The sequence below is a fragment of the Polypterus senegalus genome, chromosome 4, assembly GCF_016835505.1.
Source record: "Polypterus senegalus isolate Bchr_013 chromosome 4, ASM1683550v1, whole genome shotgun sequence".
NCBI lineage: Eukaryota > Metazoa > Chordata > Cladistia > Polypteriformes > Polypteridae > Polypterus > Polypterus senegalus.
Window position 1 is genome coordinate 42,547,878 of NC_053157.1, and position 22,322 is coordinate 42,570,199.

The window sequence follows — 22,322 nt, forward strand, 5'->3', positions numbered from 1 at the left end:
TTTCACTGTACCAATTTGTTATTGACTGCTGGTAATGCTGTGCCAATATTTCTAATCAACCTGGCGGACAAAAACTATGAATTGTACAGAAGACATTGTTTCAAATACTGTTTGAGAAATGTTTGACACAAAATTTAGTACTATGGATGTTATCAAGTAAGCATTATTGGATTCACTTATGTTATCAATTTGAAGTGAACAATTTTAATGATACTGTGACCAATTTAAATTTGCACTGAGAAATGTAATTGACTTGCAGTACTGTAATCAATAACTGACATACTTTGAAATATGTTTTTCATTTAATTTAATTTTCATTACACATCAGGACAACATTTTAGTTACACAGCAGATTAAAAACAAAACATAAATACCGTTTTGATTGGAAGCATTTCAAGCAAAAGAATGTTAAAGTTATGTGCAGTTGTGTGTGTAATAACTGTTGAAATACAAAAGCAGCACATATATAATGCATTACAACATACAAAAGAAACAAACTGTATTGGCAGAATTAGCAAGGAAAAACTGTTAACAAGCAGTGAGAGGAGATCACAAAGGGGACGTAGGAAAAGATAGACAAAACAGGTAATTAGTTAGTTTGTTTGACGGAAAAGCTTTAACCCAGCTAATCAGTTGTCTTGAGCCATTTTACAGGAGAGATGCAAGAGCTGGAATTCTGGAAGACTGGCAGTTAGTCACAGTCCGTCAGCATGCCAGTCAACCTTGACTTGTATTAGCATAGGTACTGTTCAAATAAAAATTATAAAATCGTGCCACTGATTAAAAGAAGTTGATGATACTACAGGTCAGTACAAAAAACATTCAACTCCGACGACTTTGGTTTATGATACCACTGACTCCTGTGTTTGTAATTGAAGCCAATATACGAGTACTTGTACAGTACTGATCAAAAGTTTGGGGTCACCTAGAAATGTTAAGGTTTTTGATAGAAATTGATACTTTATTTTATTAAGATACTATTAAATTGATTTAAAAATATAGCCAAGGCTTTACTAGTGTTTATCTTACTGCTTGAGATGGCTGATTTTTTAAAATATTTAATAACGTTCATTTTGCTAAAAATCAATAGGCTGACATGGTTCTTGAGAATCCTGTCTCATTTTGGGTATTTTTAAACCCAGAACTGAACTTTAGGAATGCCAGTACCTTAGAACAAAAATGAACAGAATAACCAGTTTCAGTGGTGCTAATGTTATTGGAAAGGTTTATCTTATAACCAATTAGCGTGCAAAATGACTAATAAAGGATAAGCTAAGGGAATTTACCATTAGGAAACTGAAAGAATGGCTGCTGAAAATTGGGGTTTGCAACTATATGTGATTAATAAATTAAAAATCAGTAACTTCATGTAGTAATGACCATTATACACACTAGTAATACCTTGGCTCCACTTTAAAATCAATTTAATGGTACCTTAATAAAAAAGGTGTCTATTTCTATCAAAAATAGAAACATTTCTGGGTGACCCCACCATTTTTTATGGTAGCATATTTACTATATTGACTGAAAGCACACAACACAAAAGATACAAAGCATTTTATCTCTGCCAACGTGAATCATCCGTCTACTTTTTAGCATCCTAATCTATTAAAATTTGAGTTTAAAGGCTGTAGAGATGCCATTTTGCCTTTTTTTTATATTATTTATTCAAGAGGTTACAAACATTGAGTAATATTAAGGAAAACACAAAACTTAATTTAAAAAGGTTATATTTTTATTAAAAGGCTAGAAGAAAAAATAGTTTATTTGAAGTAGTATATGTGAAATTGGAAATTTTGATACATTTTATAATAATTTACATTTCGTCAGATTCAGTACATTATTAAAGGCTCCGACTATGACTACAATAATTGCTTCTGACTCTGAATCTACAGCCCTACTACAGACACAAAATTGTCCAGAGAAACCTACAGCTGACATCTTTGCCGAAAAGCTAGGCAAAGTGGTTGCATGTATTCCTGTTAGTGGTTGAAGCATTGTGGCAGTTAATTCACCCACCATGGAAAACCAAGCCCTTTTGACATATTTCACTTGTACACTGCCAGTCACTGGTAGTGATAGATTAAGCATGAAAATTTTAACCAAGGTAAGGAGCTACCTGAATGTTCCAAGAACATCAGTTCTGTTCTTCCAAAGCTTGTCCATATACTTCTCTTCCTAAACAAAAGTGTATAAATTGCTTTTCAGCATTGTAAATTGGAAATTTGCAAAACATTTTCACTTAACATTTTAAAAATTCTTACATGTCAAAATACTCCACCCTAAAATGGGGAGGCGGGTTTTGAGCTAAAAGGTTGTTTTCATTTTAGAACACTCCATTTTCAATCACAACAGAATTTTCCATAAGTGGATTATTTAATAACATTGTATAATACACGTGTTTGGGTGTCATGAGCTTATGACTGGATTCCTGACATTTGGGTTATATGACACAAATTCATTCTCCATCAGAACTACTACTAATAACATGGGGTAAGTAAGTAAAAAAGTAAAATGATGATTTGTGGGTACAGTATCATTTTTAACTCTTGGAGAATCTAGCCCCTAAAGAGAAATTAGACGTCTTTACTCTTGAGTGAAAAGCCTGCATGCAGATGTTGTTTTGGCTTTTATAATTTTCAAAGACAAAGACGGAATGGTGGCTCTGAGGCTAAGGATCTGCGCTGGTATCCCGAAGGTTGCCGGTTCGAATCCCTGTCACTGCCAAAAGAGATTCTACTCTGCTGGGCCCTTGAGCAAGGCCCTTAACCTTCAATTGCTCCAGGGGCGCTGTACAATGGCCGACCCTGCGCTCAGACCCTTGGTATGCGAAAACTAACAAATTCCTAATACAAGAAATTGTATAAGGCGAAATAAAGAAAAAAAAATTGATGCTGCACAATATTTTTCAGTTAAACAGTGAATCATGTGCCGTCAGATGCTTTTGAATTTTAAGATGAATCTGTTCAAAAAATAACCTAGAATATACAGTACTTCATGGAGACTGTAACAAACGACCAATTCATGTAGTTAAAGAAGAAACTAGTATTTATAAATTATCTGGATAGTCTTGTTAGGCACTTCTCCTTTGTCAAAGCTCCTATATTTTTCCATTCTTCTATGACCATCTTTACATTTTTCAATGTAAGCTGTATATTCAATACAAGCACTAATATACAGTATCTAAAGGAGTCCTGTACTATGTGTACTAGCATGTTTTGATGTGTTAATTTTTTTCTCACTAGAAATTCTTGAGAAAACTTTTGTTCTGAAGCACAATAATATGATGGTGTCCTTATGTATAGTATGGTACCTACAAGAGCAGTGTCTAGTGCACTGATTATTGCCTGTAAGAAAAAGATGAATTTCTACACTACTTTTTATTAGAATTTTTTTCCCTAGAAAGTCTGTTGTTGCAGGAGAAATCCTTACTGAAACATTTTTTTTGTTTTTTTTTCATAATTTGAGAGAGTCTGGTTTTATTTAACATTTACCTGGCTATGTCTTGACACACTTGCCTATCTTTTATTTGTTATAAAACAATATTATAAAACACTAATGGCCCAGACTTGATTTTATGTTAGATGGACAAGTTAAATGACATTTCTATACTATCCTAATTTGATTTTGTAATGATGAAAACTTTTGCATTCCTTGAATAACTGTGCTGGTGCATGATAAGAAAGTAATGTGCTAAGTAGTAACCGTAAACTTCTGCATTCACTTTACAGCGTAGCAGATAGCTATTAGCATTTGAAGGTAAAATAAGCATCTGTTTTTCATTGATTGTGAAGCATGCAATTTAATTATTTCTGTTTACATATCGTGCATATAACACTTCATTTGTGGGTAGACAAATGTATTTTCAAAAGTGTACAGCCTTTCTGGTCACTTGCTAAACTAAACTAAAGTGCTTTGTGTATTGTATCTTTTTGCCACATGTTATGTATTTGGGCCAGAACATAATTTTACTGATTAACAATGAAATAGTCAGATCGATTGATGTTAAAGTTATACAGTGCATCTGGAAAGTATTCACAGCGCATCACTTTTTCCACATTTTGTTATGTTACGGGCTTATTCCAAAATGGATTAAATTCATTTTTTTCCTCAGAATTCTACACACAGCACCCCATAATGACAATGTGAAAAAAGTTTACTTGAGATTTTTGCAAATTTATTAAAATGTATGTACATAAGTATTCACAGCCTTTGTCATGACGCTCAAAATTAAGCTCAGGTGCATCCTGTTTCCCCTGATCATCCTTGTGATGTTTCTGCGGCTTAATTGGAGTCCACCTGTGGTAAATTCAGTTGATTGGACATGATTTGGACAGGCACACACCTGTCTATATAAGGTCCCACAGTTGACAGTTCATGTCAGAGTACAAACCAAGCATGAAGTCAAAGGAATTGTCTGTAGACATCCGAGACAGGATTGTCTCGAGGCGCAAATCTGGGGAAGGTTACAGAAAAATTTCTGCTGCTTTGAAGGTCCCAATGAGCACAGTGGCCTCCATCATCCGTAAGTGGAAGAAGTTCAAAACCACCAGGACTCTTCCTAGAGCTGGCCGGCCATCTAATTTAGTGATCGGGGGAGAAGGGCCTTAGTCAGGGTTAATGACCATAAACCCGATGGTCACTCTGTCAGAGCTCCAGAGGTCCTCTGTGGAGAGAGGAGATCCTTCCAGAAGGACAACCATCTCTGCAGCAATCCACCAATCAGGCCTGTATGGTAGAGTGGCCAGACGGAAGCCACTCCTTAGTAAAAGTAACATGGCAGCCCGCCTGGAGTTTGCCAAAAGGCACCTGAAGGACTCTCAGACCATGAGAAACAAAATTCTCTGGTCTGATGAGACAAAGATTGAACTCTTTGGTGTGAATGCCAGGCGTCACGTTTGGAGGAAACCAGACACCGCTTATCACCAGGCCAATACCATCAGTACAGTGAAGCATGGTGGTGGCAGCATCATGCTGTGGAGATGTTTTTCAGAGGCAGGAACTGGGAGACTAGTCAGGATAAAGGGAAAGATGACTGCAGAAATGTACAGAGACATCCTGAATGAAAACCTGCTCCAGAGCGCTCTTGACCTCAGACTGGGGCGACGGTTCATCTTTCAGCAGGACAACGACCCTAAGCACACAGCCAAGATATCAAAGGAGTGGCTTCAGGACAACTCTGTGAATGTCTTTGAGTGGCCCAGCCAGAGCCCAGACTTGAATCCGATTGAACATCTCTGGAGAGATCTTAAAATGGCTGTGCACCGACGCTTCCCATCCAATCTGATGGAGCTTGAGAGGTGCTGCAAAGAGGAACAGGCAAAACTGGCCAAGGATAGGTGTGCCAAGTTTGTGGTATCATATTCAAAAAGACTTGAGGCTGTAATTGCTGCCAAAGGTGCATCGACGAAGTATTGAGCAAAGGCTGTGAGTACTTATGTACATGTGATTTCTCAGTTTTTTAATTTTTAATAAATTTGCAAAAACCTCATGTAAACATTTTTCAAGTCATTATGGGGTGTTGTGTGTAGAATTCTGAGGAAAAAAATGAATTTAATCCATTTTGGAATAAGGCTGTAACATAACAAAATATGGAAAAAGGGATGTGCTGTGAATACTTTCCGGATGCACTGTAAATTAACGAAAACAAGTTAGGATATGAGCATTATAAATAAACACAAGTGGCCATGATGAAATGGCATTTAAAATGTGTTGATGTACTGCACAAAGGCAGCGGCTGTTGTGTTTCTCTATAGCATGATAAAATTATACAGAATTTGAGTGGTATAATTTAGTCAAGCATTAACCCGTTTCCTCAACTTTACTTTTGCCTAAGATGTTTTATAAGCACGTTACAATAAATCTGCCGTTGAAGATGTAGCATAAATTGCACTAATAAACTGTTTCTTACTCCTTGTTGTTAGGTTATTCAACAAGCACCCCCTGCATTTTTTTTTCTTTCTAGGTATGCTCCACTTGGCATCCTCTTCTTGATTGCTGGGAAGATTGTAGAGATGGAAGATATTAATATGGTTGGGGGACAACTAGGAATGTACACAATTACCGTCATCATTGGTCTACTAATTCATGCCGTTTTAGTCTTGCCTACTCTCTACTTTGTAGTAACACATCGGAATCCATTTGTGTTCATTGGTGGGTTGCTACAAGCTCTTATTACAGCTCTTGGAACATCATCCAGGTAAGAATCTAAAGAGAAAAAGGTGAAGGATAATGGAAACAGAATGTGAAAATATGATTTATTAGGCAATGTCAGCTGATAGAAAATACAAATTATGCTCCTTAGTGTGTATTAAAATAACATTCACAATCCTACTTAATCCATTTCATAGTCAGGGAGAATTGGTGGATATCTTGGAAGTAATTAGGGTGAGCCAGAGAGCAGCACTGGGTAGATTTTGTTTCCATTATATGGCCCACACAGGGCCAATTCAGAACAACCAATTAACCTACCATCCTGGGATTAGATTCTACCTGTTCAAGTTTTCCTCTCACAACTCCAAACACATACAGATTAAGCTAATTGATGACTGAAAACTGGCACTGCTGTAAGTGTCTTTAAAATTAAGCTTTCATCATAACAATGGAAGCTTTTAAGTTCATGTCCATCAATCAGTTCAAGTGACATATACCCCTCAAAATCTGTGGCTATGCCCTGATAATACTGTTAACCCCCAAACTCCCACCTCCTGAAGGACTCCATCGGTGGTTTTTATTCTGTGTGCTATCGGATATCATTGTATTAGTTAATCTGCTGCTGAACTGCATTTACAAGCCTTAGCTCAGCATTTAATCAGATGACTTTAATAACCAACAGAAGTAAAAATAAAAAAAAAAATAGTTGGTTGAAGTTTGGAACGTGGTGCGCCTATTACTTATGTAAGATGTTCAATGAGTATATATGTAATAAAATAGATAACTGGCCTGTAAATGATGATTTGCAAAACACTACTAACTCCTTAATTTATGCCCTGCTTACAGCCGCAGTATTCGTTTTTTTCTTATAGAGCTACAACAATCTTTCTGTCAATATTCAGCTTGCTATATGACACTGTAAAAAACTGGGCTTCAATACACCAAATGTATGATACTTTATGAAAAGTAATGTTTAAGTGTTCTACAAACACAAGGATACATCATACAGATCTTACAGCAGTATATAAAAATAAAACAATTACTTTATTTAGTTTATCTTTTATACTTTTATTTTGGCCACAGTGCAGTACATTACTTCTAAACAGATGAAACTGCCAAGAAAACATTAAGCTGAATATTTAGTAATAAACCGATACTGTACATCTTTTCAAATTTTATTGCTACCGCACCAGGGGCCTCATGCGTAATGCCATGCATAGAATTTACACTAAAACATGGCGTAAGGACAAAACCAGAAATGTGTGTTTGCACAAAAAAATCCAGATGCATAAATCTGTGCGTTGGCCAACTTCCACGTACTTCCGCTCCATAAATCTCGGTCAGCGTGAAAAGTAACGCACGTGCACACGCCTGCTGTCCCACCCCATCTCCTCCCAGAATTATGCCACTTTCAATATATCAAATCAATATGAATAGCCCTTAAGCTCAGTGTTCTGTGAAAAGGCAATGGCAAAAGCATGGGAGGGAATAGAAGAATTTCAGCAAATACCAAGTGGAGGCAAGGAAAAACATACTATTTGTTGGTTTAAACAGTGGTATAAACAACAAAAGGAAGTTGATCGAGTGACATAGAGTGTCGGAAAAACTCGAAAGCTCAAGTTCACAAAGTCACACAGTGCCCGAAATAAAAAAGAAGTTGTCACATATCAAAGTCGCAGTGAAAAGGCAAGCTGTAGCCCACCGTCTGAGTGTCATATGAAAGCTTATTAGGGTACAGAGAAAAGAAAAAAAAAATAGAGACAAAGTGAGTAAAAAGCTCGAAATGTCAACTTTAATCTTGAAATTTCCACTTTAATCACATAGTTTATTTTGTCATTAAAGTAGAACATCATAAACTTCATTTTTAAATCGTTAAATTTGCTAGTTTCTAAAATACCATTGTAACTATTGTAGCACGTTAAATGCTTTGTTTTGTGAGTGTTCTTCTATGTGTGTGAATCACTACATGCTTCTTAAATGGGCGCTCTCTCTTCCTCCGACTGGGCACAGAATCCATTACATTCATGATATTACAGCTCTCTGAATAATTAAAATACTGAGATGTATTCTTGGTATCATTTTCATGATGATAAGAGTTAAAGTATGTTATTAAACATAGGAACATGGTGGCGCAGTAATAGTGACGAGCTGGCGCCCCGTCCACAGACTGCCTCGCGCAAGATACTTGCTGCTCCATGCGCGATCCTTGATGAAATAATTTATTACAGCAGTACTGTCTCTTTCAAATGTACTAATAGATGTTAAGCCATCTGTAAGCTTACAACGCAGATTCTTCAAAACTTTTATGGAACATTGGAATATCTTCATAGTACATGTTTAATTATTCTATCCATCTATCCTTCCAGTGTCATGCCAGTCCCAGCAAAAATACAGCGCGAGGCAGGAACAATCCCTGAATAGGGCACCATATCGTCACTAGCACTGCGCCACCGTGTCCTTACATGTTTAATTATTATCAATATAGTTTATTTAAATGATGTTAACATTTTATCTGTTTAATGTAATGAACATATTTTGCTGCATTTCATCTTAAAAATGATATTTTCATCATTTGTAAACACGCTTTTTATAAAGTGACTCAGGTTGTGCAATATTATAACTGTATAGCAAGCTTACATTGAGGTAATTGTACTAATAAGTACAAACAGTTCTAAAAAGAGCACTTGATGGACTGATTGAGTGTGTTTATAATTCTTGGGATAAAACTGTTTCTGAAAAGGAACAGGCTGTGAAGCGTTTGCTTTTTGAGAGCAGTTCAATAGACTGTGCGCATGGCTGAGGCAGTGTGTGCTTGATGCTGTACAACAATAATTCTCTTTCCGATCAGATTGCACACTCAGATACAGTGGGATAAATAGTCTGAGTGGTGCATTGAGAGGAACAACGCTAAAGCAGCTGTGATATTTGGAATAGTTTGGCCATTCCGTGGACCATTATATTGTTACAGGTTAATTACAAACAGATGCCTTTAACTAATAAACAATAAGCTGTTAATTTCAATGTATATGATAAAGCTATGTCAGGGATGTGGATCTAAAAAGAAAGGGAAACCACACTAGAACAAAAACACTGATTTGAAGCTGGGTGCCGCCAGTTTGCAAAAATGAACGGAGAACTTGCGTATGCATTTATCTAGCGTGAAAATGTGCGTGGCTTTACTCCAAGTTTAGGTTTTATACATCGCGATTGCAGCATGGAAAACGGGAGTACGCAATATTTTTGTGCGTACTCACAGTTTATACATGAGGCCCCAGGACTAGGTTTATATCCTGAGTGCAGTGTCTTATGTGTGTGTAGGATCTTTGTTTTATGGTTTTCAAAGTAATCCTGTAAACTCACAGTGCATGTGTGGGGTTTTGTGATGGAGTAGTGTGCTATGAATAGCTGATTTCTGATTTGTACGCAAAGTAGTTAACATAGATTGTAAGTCTTAGTGACAATTGCCAAAGAAAATGCAATTCCAGTTAACCAATGAGTACCTAGTGAAAGAGTTTGCATTTAATACATTTTTGCACAGAATCTATCTTCACATTGATAACAGAACCTGATTCAGGGTCCTAAAAAGCATGTTGGGCAAAATATTGGGAACTCAATCTCCTTTCAGTCTGCACATGTGAGACCTTAAATCCTTGTCATTTTAAATTATTGGTATTGGATTTTAGCAAGGGATAGAGGGCTAATAACATTTGTTATTTTGTTATGCTAACAATGTTCAAGTTATGTCCAGAGGATAAAGATGCCCATTTGATAAGGATCCAAGACACTACTATATACCAGACAAGATGCTGGTGAAGTCTTAAAACCTGCCAAAATTTACAAATGTCTATCCATCCTTTTGTTGTATATGTTACATTTTTCAACTTTCAAGATCTTCATTTTATAGATAAAGGGCAGCAAAGATATACTGTTACATTTTTAAATACTGGGGAGTAGTCGCACTTTACAAGATTGTTTGAAGTAGAAGTAATGTTTAGCCATATTTAGTTTATGTTGAAAAACTAATCTTAAAAAGCAACTGTTATCATTAAAGGGGATTAATGTGTATAATACTGCCCAAAAACCATATGATGAAACCTGTGACTTGTGACATTAGTGTATAAGATTACCAAATCTAAAAGAGTATTTCTTAATTATGTTCAGCGGGTTGGAAAGTGTATTTATGATTTTGTTTCACTTTTAGATCAAATATAGTATTGTTAGAAACATTACATTATATATGTTAGAAACCACAAAAACATAACAAATAGTATTTAGAGTAGTTAATAATATACCCTAAAGAAAAAAATATATTTCAGTATTTATGTTCACCCTTTGTTTTCTGAAACAAGTCCATATATGCAATGGTTTCTCTACTTAGTCACCAAAATTCTGAAAAAATTAGTATGTTATTGCCATGAAAAAATGCCCTATATTAGCACATTGTATTCCTAATACAATCAATATGAGTTGTTCAAACAGGAGCCATTTGATTCCGCTTGTTTCTCATAACCTATCAAGATGATTCCAGTATGAAATCTAAAACGTGCTGAGTGAAAGAAAGCAAGTTCAAACTAATACAGTGATGTATGTTAATGTGTTTTGACATTTGAATGCAATCATAAGATTAAGTAACTATGTCTTAAGAACAACCAAAAAACATTTATCAATTATTTCTGTCCTGTTCTGATCTGATCCTCTCATGCAGTATCTCTTGAGTGGAAGCATACATGGATAACTTGCTTAAGTACTTGCTGATATATTCTTTGGTAGAAATGTTTTTTTTTTTTTTTTGTTCATATACTGTCCCCCTTCAGCATTTCCATAAAATACAACAACAACAACAACAACATTTATTTATATAGCACATTTTCATACAAGAAAAAATGTAGCTCAAAGTGCTTTATAAAATGAAGAATAGAAAAATAGAAGACACAATAAAAAATAAAAATAAGTCAACATTAATTAACATAGAATAAGATGTTGATTATAACCTTACCTCAGACATAATGCTTTCAGTTTTTCTTTCTAATTATATTATTAACTGTCTAGTCACTAAATAGTCTAGGAAAGTAATTTTTCCCCATGGAAATTCCATACATATGGATTTTTGGTGAATGTGAAATTGCTGATTCCAGTGGTTGAGTGTTATTTTTTAGATAATATCACCTAAACATGGTTGAAACTTTTTTTTTTTTGCATTTCTACATCTATATTGGAAGAATACTAATAAGAAATGTCTAAGGAAAAAGGAGAAGTAAACATTAACATTGATTAAATGGGTCTGGAATGCAGCATGTGAAAGCTTCTTAAAAAAGTTACTTGGATTTTCTAGGGATGAGTAGCTAAGGCTTACAAGAGCAATATTTTATTTGTGTTACTTGGAAAAGATACTAATGTTTTCACAACATTATTAATATACTCTGTAGAACAGGCCCTTTCACCTGCCTTTGCAATTGTTTATCAAGAACCTAATACCTATTTCAAAGTTATTGTTGTGTATAATGTATAGTAAAATTCTTACATGTAACATGCAAAATGTCACCACTTTTCACTGCCACAAGTATTACCAGCCAAATGTTAACCTGGCCTTGAAACATCACGGGTGTTCCATTTCATGAGAGTCTTGGTAGTAACCTGAAAATTGTTGCCATTTAGTATATTGTGCATATCGTGAATAACAAGTACTAGGGTGTTGTACTGTGTTAGCCATTATGAATGTAGTGAGAAGTCAAACAAAAGTACACCTTTTATTGGCTAACTAAAAAGATTACAATATGTAAGCTTTTTAGGCAATTTAGGCCCCTTCTTCAGGCAAGATGTAATACGGAAACTGGAGTTCCCTATGTTTATATACACACTAGTACAAGTAACAACATTGGTAAATCTTTAAGTGAAACATCTTAAATGTAAAACATTAATTAAGACCTCTTTCATCAGACAAGATTATACCCCCAAAACATCGGACACTCAAATTAGAAGAACTAATACCATACCCGGAGACAACCTTCTGGAATATAAAAACAAAGACAACAAGAACCGCATCCCCCTTGTTGTCACCTACAACCCACATCTTGAAGCACTTAGAAAAATTCTAAAAGAATGCTAAACAATGACCAAATACTGAAAAATGTATTTCCTGAACCTCCCCTCCTGGCATACAGACAACCACCAAACCTGCAGCAACTAATTGTCCGAAGCTCCCCAAGTAAACCAACAGAAAATGGCACATCTACCTACCTACAGAAGAGATGTAAAACATGTGCCTACTTTTATAATACAGACCATTTAATTATACCACACTGCTGACTAGAAGATCGCATAAATGATTCATTTTCTTGCAGATCATCTAATGTGGTCTACCTAATTCTCTGCATGAAATGTCCTGACACTGAACTCTGTGTAGGAGAAACTGGACAAACACTCCGCCAGAGAATGAATTTACACAGGTTCCACATTAAACGTGGCAACACAGATGTCCCTGTAGCAGCCCACTTCAACAGTCATGGACACTGTGAGAGGGACTTTAAAGTCACAGTGCTTATGGGCAACTTCAGAACACAGCAAGAGAGAAGAGAATGGGAAGTCAAACTCCTGCTAAAATGTAATACATTACAACATAGTTTGAATAGAGTCAAGAGTTTTATGGCCAGGTATGAGGGTTGTTTGCATCTCTCAGACTGACACAGACAACCTGACTACAGATCCACAATGTACGGAAAAACTCATCAGAAACTTTGTTGGACAGTTATCTTATCCAAAGATCTTGATCATACATCTTCTCTCTTGTTAAATGAATCTTAGCCTGAAGAGGTCTATTCATTTTTTATATTTAAGATGTCTCGTTTAAAGTTTTATCAATGTTGTTACTTGTCCTAGTATGTATATAAACACAGGGAACTCCAGTTTCTGTATTACATCTTGCCTGAAGAAAGGGCCTGAGTTGCCTCGAAAGCTTGCATATTGTAATCTTTTTAGTTAACCAATAAAAGGTGTCATTTTGCTTGACTTCTCACTACATGACTAATAAAGAAATGCTTATCTGTGAGACAAAATTTAGTTTCTTGAGAAATGTTTAAGTACCTTGTGCAATTTAAGTTTTACTCTTGTGCTGTCACCAATCAATCTCTTCATTTTTAAATAGTGTCTTTCACACATTCAACCTACAAAGGCATTTCACATACTGGCAGGTACAGTGGTGTGAAAAACTATTTGCCCCCTTCCTGATTTCTTATTCTTTTGCATGTTTGTCACACAATGTTTCTGATCATCAAACACATTTAACCATTAGTCAAATATAACAAAAGTAAACACAAAATGCAGTTTTTAAATGATGATTTTTATTATTTCGGGAGAAAAAAAATCCAAACCTACATGGCCCTGTGTGAAAAAAGTAATTGCCCCCTGAACCTAATAACTGGTTGGGCCACCCTTAGCAGCAATAACTGCAATCAAGCGTTTGCGATAACTTGCAATGAGTCTTTTACAGCGCTCTGGAGGAATTTTGGCCCACTCATCTTTGCAGAATTGTTGTAATTCAGCTTTATTTGAGGGTTTTCTAGCATGAACCGCCTTTTTAAGGTCATGCCATAGCATCTCAATTGGATTCAGCTCAGGACTTTGACTAAGCCACTCCAAAGTCTTCATTTTGTTTTTCTTCAGCCATTCAGAGGTGGATTTGCTGGTGTGTTTTGGGTCATTGTCCTGTTGCAGCACCCAAGATCGCTTCAGCTTGAGTTGACGAACAGATGGCCAGACATTCTCCTTCAGGATTTTTTGGTAGACAGTAGAATTCATGGTTCAATCTATCACAGCAAGCCTTCCAGGTCCTGAAGCAGCAAAACAACCCCAGACCGCCACTTCCACCACCATATTTTACTGTTGGTATGATGTTCTTTTTCTGAAATGCTGTGTTCCTTTTACGCCAGATGTAACGGGACATTTGCCTTCCAAAATGTTCAACTTTTGTCTCATCAGTCCACAAGGTATTTTCCCAAAAGTCTTGCCAATCATTAAGATGTTTCTTAGCAAAATTGAGACGAGCCCTAATGTTCTTTTTGCTTAACAGTGGTTTGCGTCTTGGAAATCTGCCATGCAGGCCGTTTTTGCCCAGTCTCTTTCTAATGGTGGAGTCGTGAACACTGACCTTAATTGAGGCAAGTGAGGCCTGCAGTTCTTTAGACGTTGTCCTGGGGTCTTTTGTGACCTCTCAGATGAGTCGTCTCTGCGCTCTTGGGGTAATTTTGGTCGGCCGGCCACTCCTGGGAAGGTTCACCACTGTTCCATGTTTTTGCCATTTGTGGATAATGGCTCTCACTGTGGTTCGCTGGAGTGCCAAAGCTTTAGAAATGGCTTTATAACCTTTACCAGACTGATAGATCTCAATTACTTCTGTTCTCATTTGTTCCTGAATTTCTTTGGATCTTGGCATGATGTCTAGCTTTTGAGGTGCTTTTGGTCTACTTCTCTGTGTCAGGCAGCTCCTATTTAAGTGGTTTCTTAATTGAAACAGGTGTGGCAGTAATCAGGCCTGGGGGTGGCTACGGAAATTGAACTCAGTTGTGATACACCACAGTTAGGTTATTTTTTAACAAGGGGGCAATTACTTTTTCACACAGGGCCATGTAGGTTTGGATTTTTTTTCTCCCTAAATAATAAAAACCATCATTTAAAAATGGCATTTTGTGTTTACTTGTGTTATATTTGACTAATGATTAAATGTGTTTGATGATCAGAAACATTTTATGTGACAAACATGCAAAAGAATAAGAAATCAGGAAGGGGGCAAATAGTTTTTCACACCACTGTATTTTACCTGTCTGGTTACTTGGTAATATTAAGCAGAGTTCTTCCAGGTAAAAGGTGCTTCACAGGTATTAGAATCATTTTTTCTAAAGCTTTCTGTTTGGCAGATGATCAAGCACAGTTTGACAACCTGTGGAGGATTTTTTAAATTATGAACAATTACAAAAGCAGAATTGCGTTTATAAGAACTAAGTACGCTCTATTTGATGTGTTTTGATTTTATTTATCTGAACATAGCTAACAAGTCCTAAGATGAAATATACTGCATCTAACCTCAGGAAACAAGTAATGAGTAACAGATTGTATATTATCAAGGAAAATACAAGCCAACATGCAGTAGCCATGTGTACAAAGGTGAAATTCAGAGAGCGTTTACTTACTTTTTCAGATGTGTCTATCCATTCATTTTTGAAATAGTGCTGTATGTACAGCAAAGCTTAGACTTCTGTATCTGACAGCAGTGTCAGTATATTCTCTTCTCTTTCACACCTCATTCTCATACATACCCATTTCCACACTTCTTGCTGTTGTCAGGCAGTGGCAATTATTCTGCTATTAACAGAAGCTCCTTAGTGGTTAGTGATATTTCAGCAGGATAAAAATAACAGCTGAAAGCTGACTAGTTCATTTATTTAAGTTTTCTGATTTCTTACATGATCTAAACTTCCATATAACTCATCTCTTTCACCCTTGATTAGGTTTGTTAATTGCAGTTTTTTTTCTCTGTGGTTTTAAATTTGTTTTTGCCTGATCTGTGGTACTTACCAGCCTGATGCTATTTAAGTCATTTTCTGTTCCTTTTGCTACTTTTGTGAAATGTGCATGCAGTTTTATTTGTCTAGAAGCAAAGGCTAGTCTGAGATTGCAATATGGTAAGCACACAATAAGTATAACTCTGAAGCAGAACTATGGTCCTGCTTTCATGACTGGTCAAAGTTTTTCTTCCTCTGTTCTTAAGAATGAACACGTACAGATTCAGGATCCCCAAAATCAGCTGTTCCATTGGGCTTTTCTTCAATAGTTGTTTTTTGGGAATAAATCCAGCATTTCAAAGCTAATTAATATGTCATTTGATTAGTGCCTTAGAATAGAATAGAATTCTTTATTGTCATTATGCATACACATAACAAAATTTATCTTGGTAGGATTTGGCTTCAAGGCAGAATTCTTAAAATACACAATACACTATAAATAATAAAATAAAAATATAATAAATATAAAGGACAGAAGCAATACGATATCATCAAGTCCAGACTTTTCCTGAGGTAGTACGCCTGCAGAGACCAGAGATATGTGTGCGTGGGTCAGCAGGGGAGGAATACGAGTGTGTGTGTTTGATTACGAGGGAAGGTGTGTGTGCATGTCTACAGGGGGGCAGGTTAGGGGTAGATGTATCCAATCAAATCCAATCTAATTTTATTTATAAAGCACTTTAAAACAACCAGCACAGGTCCAAAGTGCTGTACAATAAATAGTTGATAGGTAAAACAACACAACATTCTTGCACATAAATAAGAATAGAATAAAAATGGTATAATACATAAATAAAACAGCCCTACGATAAAACAATATAAAATGGGATAAAATCAGCTAAAAACAACAAAAGTAAAATGAGCTAAAATGAACTTCTCACAAGGTGTCAAAGGCCAGGGTAAAGAGATGGGTTTTTAAAAGAGATTTAAAAACAGACAGAGAAGAGGCCTGTCTAATCTCTAGAGGCAAATCATTCCATAGCTTGGGAGCTGCTACAGCAAAAGCACGGTCTCCTCTAAGTTTACGCTTAGTCCTTGGTACATTCAGGAGCAGCTGATCAGCTGACCTGAGAGAGCGAGTGGGTGAATAAGGCTGTAGGAGCGGTGGGGCAAGGCCATGAAGAGCTTTAAAAGCAAATCAAATAATTTAAAAATGGATCCTAAAAGAAACGGGCAACCAGTGAAGTGTAACTAAAACAGGGGAAATGTGCTCAAATTTCCGAGTGCCAGTTAAAAGACGAGCAGCAGCATTTTGGACCCTCTGGAGATGAGTAATCGATGAGGCACTGACTCCTGCATAAAGTGCATTACAGTAGTCCAGCCGAGTAGTAACAAAGGCATGGATTACTGTTTCAAAATGGTGCCGGGAAAGAATTGGCTTTATTTTAGCCAACTGCCTCAACTGAAAAAAGGTTGATTTAATGACCGACTTAATCTGGCTATCAAACTTAAGATCAGCATCCACCTTGACCCCATGATTTGTGACAATTGGCTTATTGTACTGGGCCAAGGAACTTAAATGCACTTTAGGGGTCTCAGTGGGGCCACCAAAAACGATCATCTCAGTTTTTTTTTCATTGAACTTTAAGAAATTAAAAGCCATCCAGGCTTTAACGTCTTCAAGGCACTGAAGTAATGGCTGTACAGAAAATGTGCCCTATCTCTTTAGAGGAACATAGATCTGACAGTCATCCGCATAAAAGTGGAACCCAACACCATGTTTTCTAAGTATAAAACCAAGAGGGAGCAAATACAAACCGGATTCCAAAAAAGTTGGGACACTATACAAATCGTGAATAAAAACTGAATGCAATGATGCGGAGGTGCCAACTTCTAATATTTTATTCAGAATAGAACATAAATCACGGAACAAAAGTTTAAACTGAGAAAATGTATCATTTTAAGGGAAAAATATGTTGATTCAGAATTTCATGGTGTCAACAAATCCCAAAAAAGTTGGGACAAGGCCATTTTCACCACTGTGTGGCATCTCCCCTTCTTCTTACAACACTCAACAGACGTCTGGGGACCGAGGAGACCAGTTTCTCAAGTTTAGAAATAGGAATGCTCTCCCATTCTTGTCTAATACAGGCCTCTAGCTGTTCAATCGTCTTGGGCCTTCTTTGTCGCACCTTCCTCTTTATGATGCGCCAAATGTTCTCTATAGGTGAAAGATCTGGACTGCAGACTGGCCATTTCAGTACCCGGATCCTTCTCCTACGCAGCCATGATGTTGTGATTGATGCAGAATGTGGTCTGGCATTATCTTGTTGAAAAATGCAGGGTCTTCCCTGAAAGAGATGACGTCTGGATGGGAGCATATGTTGTTCTAGAACCTGAATATATTTTTCTGCATTGATGGTGCCTTTCCAGACATGCAAGCTGCCCATGCCACACGCACTCATGCAACCCCATGCCATCAGAGATGCAGGCTTCTGAACTGAGCGTTGATAACAACTTGGGTTGTCCTTGTCCTCTTTGGTCCGGATGACATGGCGTCCCAGATTTCCAAAAGAACTTCAAATCGTGACTCGTCTGACCACAGAACAGTCTTCCATTTTGCCACACTCCATTTTAAATGATCCCTGGCCCAGTGACAACGCCTGAGCTTGTGGATCTTGCTTAGAAATGGCTTCTTCTTTGCACTGTAGAGTTTCAGCTGGCAACGGCGGATGGCACGGTGGATTGTGTTCACTGACAATGGTTTCTGGAAGTATTCCTGAGCCCATTCTGTGATTTCCTTTACAGTAGCATTCCTGTTTGTGGTGCAGTGTCGTTTAAGGGCCGGAGATCACGGGCATCCAGTATGGTTTTACGGCCTTGACCCTTACGCACAGAGATTGTTCCAGATTCTCTGAATCTTCGGATGATGTTATGCACAGTTGATGATGATAGATGCAAAGTCTTTGCAATTTTTCGCTGGGTAACACCTTTCTGATATTGCTCCACTATCTTTCTGCGCAACATTGTGGGAATTGGTGATCCTCTACCCATCTTGGCTTCTGAGAGACACTGCCACTCTGAGAAGCTCTTTTTATACCCAATCATGTTGCCAATTGACCTAATTAGTGTTAATTGGTCTTCCAGCTCTTCGTTATGCTCAAATTCACTTTTTCCAGCCTCTTATTGCTACTCGTCCCAACTTTTTTGGGATTTGTTGACACCGTGAAATTTTGAATCAACATATTTTTCCTTTAAAATGATACATTTACTCGGATTAAACGTTTGATCTGTCATCTACGTTCTATTACAAATAAAATATTGACATTTGCCATCTCCACATCATTGCATTCAGTTTTTATTCACATTTTGTTTAGTGTCCCAACTTTTTTGTAATCCGGTTTGTACAAAGAAAAAAGGAAGGGGCCTAAAACTGAGCCTTGTGGGACACCACACAAGAGAGGAGTGGAAGAGGACACATAGTCACCAAGACTTACACAAAAGGTTCGCTCAGCCAAGTAGGACCTGAACCACTCTAGTGCTATACCCTGGATGCCCACCCACTGCTCCAAACGAGAGAGTAAAATGGCATGGTCCACTGTATCAAATGCAGCAGTCAAATCTAAAAGCACAAGAACAACACAGTCACCAGAGTCAGTAGCTAAAAATAAATCATTAAAAACTTTTAAAAGGGCTGATTCGGTGCTATGTAAGTGTTTAAAACCAGATTGGAAAATCTCTAAAATATTTTGTTTTTCCAGAAAGGCCATCAATTGGTTGTAAACTATCTTTTCAAGGATTTTAGAAAGAAAAGGTAGTTTGGAGATAGGCCTATAACTTGCAAGAGCTAAAGGATCTAGAGCCGTTTTTTTAATCAGAGGTTGAACCACTGCATGTTTAAAATCCTTAGGGACCACACCTGATGACAAACTATGATTTACCAGTTCAAGAACCAGCGGTCCAATTGTGAATAAAACCTCTTTAAAGAGTCGAGGCGGGACACCATCGTTTGGGGACCCTGCAGGTTTTAAATGACCAACAATCTCCTGTAAAAATGACAATGTCACAGGCTCAAACCTGTCGAAGACAGCAGAGCAGGGGACACGGACTAAGGGGTCATGAGCAAGAGGAGAGATTTGAGCCCTAGTAGAGGAAACCTTTTCAGTAAAAAAGTGTAGAAAATTTTCACAGGCAGTACGAGAGGGCTCGATACAGTCAGTCTGTGGTACATTAAGAACAGAGTCAATGGTCTTAAACAAAACACGGGGATTGTGACAATTTGACACAACAATGTCAGAGAAGTGTTTTCTTTTTGCAACTTTTACAGTCGTTTGATAATGATGCCAACAGTCCTTTAACACCTGAAGTGACACTTGCAGTCTGTCTTTTTTCCACTTGCGCTCAGCTCGATGGCACTCGCGTCTAACAGCACGAGTCACCTCATTTAACCAGGGCTCAGATTTAGTTTTAGGTTGCCTGGTTTTCAATGTAGCAACAATGTCCAATGCAGTCCGATAGGTGGAATAAAACCATGAGCTGAGCTCCTCAGTCTGGCAGCATGAAAACTCTGGAATGATACAGTTCTGCTTAAAAGCTGTTGAAAACTGCTCAGCAGTGGAAGAATTAAAAACACGACAGCGCCGAGCAGCAGCGTGAGGTTTAACCGTGGTCTAGGCAAGAGAAACTTCAAATATCACAGGCATATGGTCAGAAAACACAGCGTCACAAATATGAGATGTATGTGTGTGTCTCTGCAGGGGCAGATGGACTTCACAGCTCTGGGGAAAAAGCTGTCTTTCAGTCGGCTGGTACATGTTTTTATGTTTCTGTACCGCTTTCCCGAAGAAAGTGGTACAAACAGTCCATTTCCCAGATGGACCCGGATTTCTCGGTTACATTGTACATCAGGATGAGAGAAGGGATTGCAATTTTTAAAACAACACACTTTCTAGGATGAACACACCTTGCTAGGTATAATTGTCATATTTAACTTTGTAAAGGGAATTGTTTATAATGATTGTAAACAATAATTCCATTCCCTTGTTTCAACTAAAATAGAAAACAAATAATGATTGCATGCTGTGTTAATCAGTGTTTAGACTGAACATTTGTTTTTGACATAAAATATACATTTTGTTAGTTTTGTTACATATATTTCAGGTTAAAATTGCCAGAATTATTTATTTTATACAGTATAGCAAACATTTCAATACTACATAATTTTTACATCTACACGTATTAAAGTTTATATAACTTTAAAATAAGTTTATCTGTCTATTAGAATTTAATTTAAAAAAGTCCTGTCTAAATTAGGACAATAAATATTAGCTATATTTGGGGAAGTTAGAGATTGTACCTATAACAATATATCGGTATTGTAAACGATACCTTGGTTTGTTGAGGATATTTCTTATTTCCATTTTAATATTATGGTACTTTTATTTTTATTTAAATTAGTCATTAATTTGCTTATATCATTTTGACAGTATTATTTTATGGTCACTGCCTTTTTAGGACTGTACTTTGAGGATTATGACCATATTGTTCATAATTGACATTGCCACTCACGTGCTGTATGTGGACGGTGAAATTAATGTGACATGTGATATCATCATACATAAGTTATTTAAGATGGTGGTGCACAAGGCAGGTTTTGACAGGTTTTGGATAAAAAATAACCACCAAATTATTCTCTGTCCCATAGTTAGAAAATGGTATTCTAGTTATGGACCTTAAGAATAACTATCTGTTTGATTACCCTTAAATGCACTTTATTTTCTGGTCAGTTTTGTCGTTTTTGGGTCTTAGGGTGACCCTATACTACCCTTCATACTCTTTATTATGTAGACCTTAACAGAAAGTCTTAAATACCATATTCTTTGCCATACTGTTAAGTTCTGTTAAGTGGACGACAGAGTTTTTGCCTTGTGTCCTGTTACTCTAGTTGTTTTTAATTATTTGTTATTGCTATTTTCAGGAATATTTTGAGTGTACATTGGTGATATTTTCTTACTTCTCTAAATGTATGTACCAAATGTTGAACTAATGTTATCTAGGTTATATGAAAGCCAACTCTGTAATGTTAGAAAAATATTACTTTTAATAAACTCTCATTTTCATTTTTCAGTTGACATGTAAACTGACACGATTTACGAAGAGACCAAATTAAAGTCAAAGCAATTATGAATTAGAAGGGACATGCTCTGCGTCAAAAGGCCAACATTTAATATTTTTTCCAATGATAAATTTAGTTTAAAAAAAAAAAATGTAACTCTGTTGTTGTATCTATTATAGCCCTCACTTGAAAGAGAGCACAAGTTCCAATGGAGCTCTGAGGCCCACCAAACCCTTCTAAAAATAAAGGAAGGTTTTACCCCTACACCTGTTTTAAGACATCCCAATAATTTTCTGCCTTTTTAATTAAAAGCAGATGTTTCAAGCATCAGTGCAGATATTGTGTCTCAATGGTTCCCTTACACTGGAAAATTACATCCATGTGCCTACCATTTTAGGAAAAAGCCAAGCTGAGCAGACCTGGGATATATGAATTGAGATTTTCTAGCCATTGTATGAAGAATGGATGCATTTGCACAAGGAGTAAAATGTAAATTTTTGTCTATGCATATTATAAGAGTGATGTATGGTATGCATGAAGATAGCAAATAAAGTTGTCAG

The 22,322-nt window shown here is 36.8% G+C and overlaps 1 protein-coding gene across 1 annotated transcript in view; it reads left to right on the forward strand.

The window, feature by feature from the left end:
- The window catches only part of LOC120527293 (excitatory amino acid transporter 1-like), a 90,632-nt gene that overhangs the window by 56,338 nt on the left and 11,972 nt on the right, over nt 1-22,322 (forward strand). Inside the window, exon 7 of the mRNA XM_039750537.1 lies at nt 5,966-6,199. Within this exon, the coding sequence (XP_039606471.1) occupies nt 5,966-6,199 (234 nt within the window). The remainder of the gene's footprint in view (nt 1-5,965; nt 6,200-22,322) is intronic.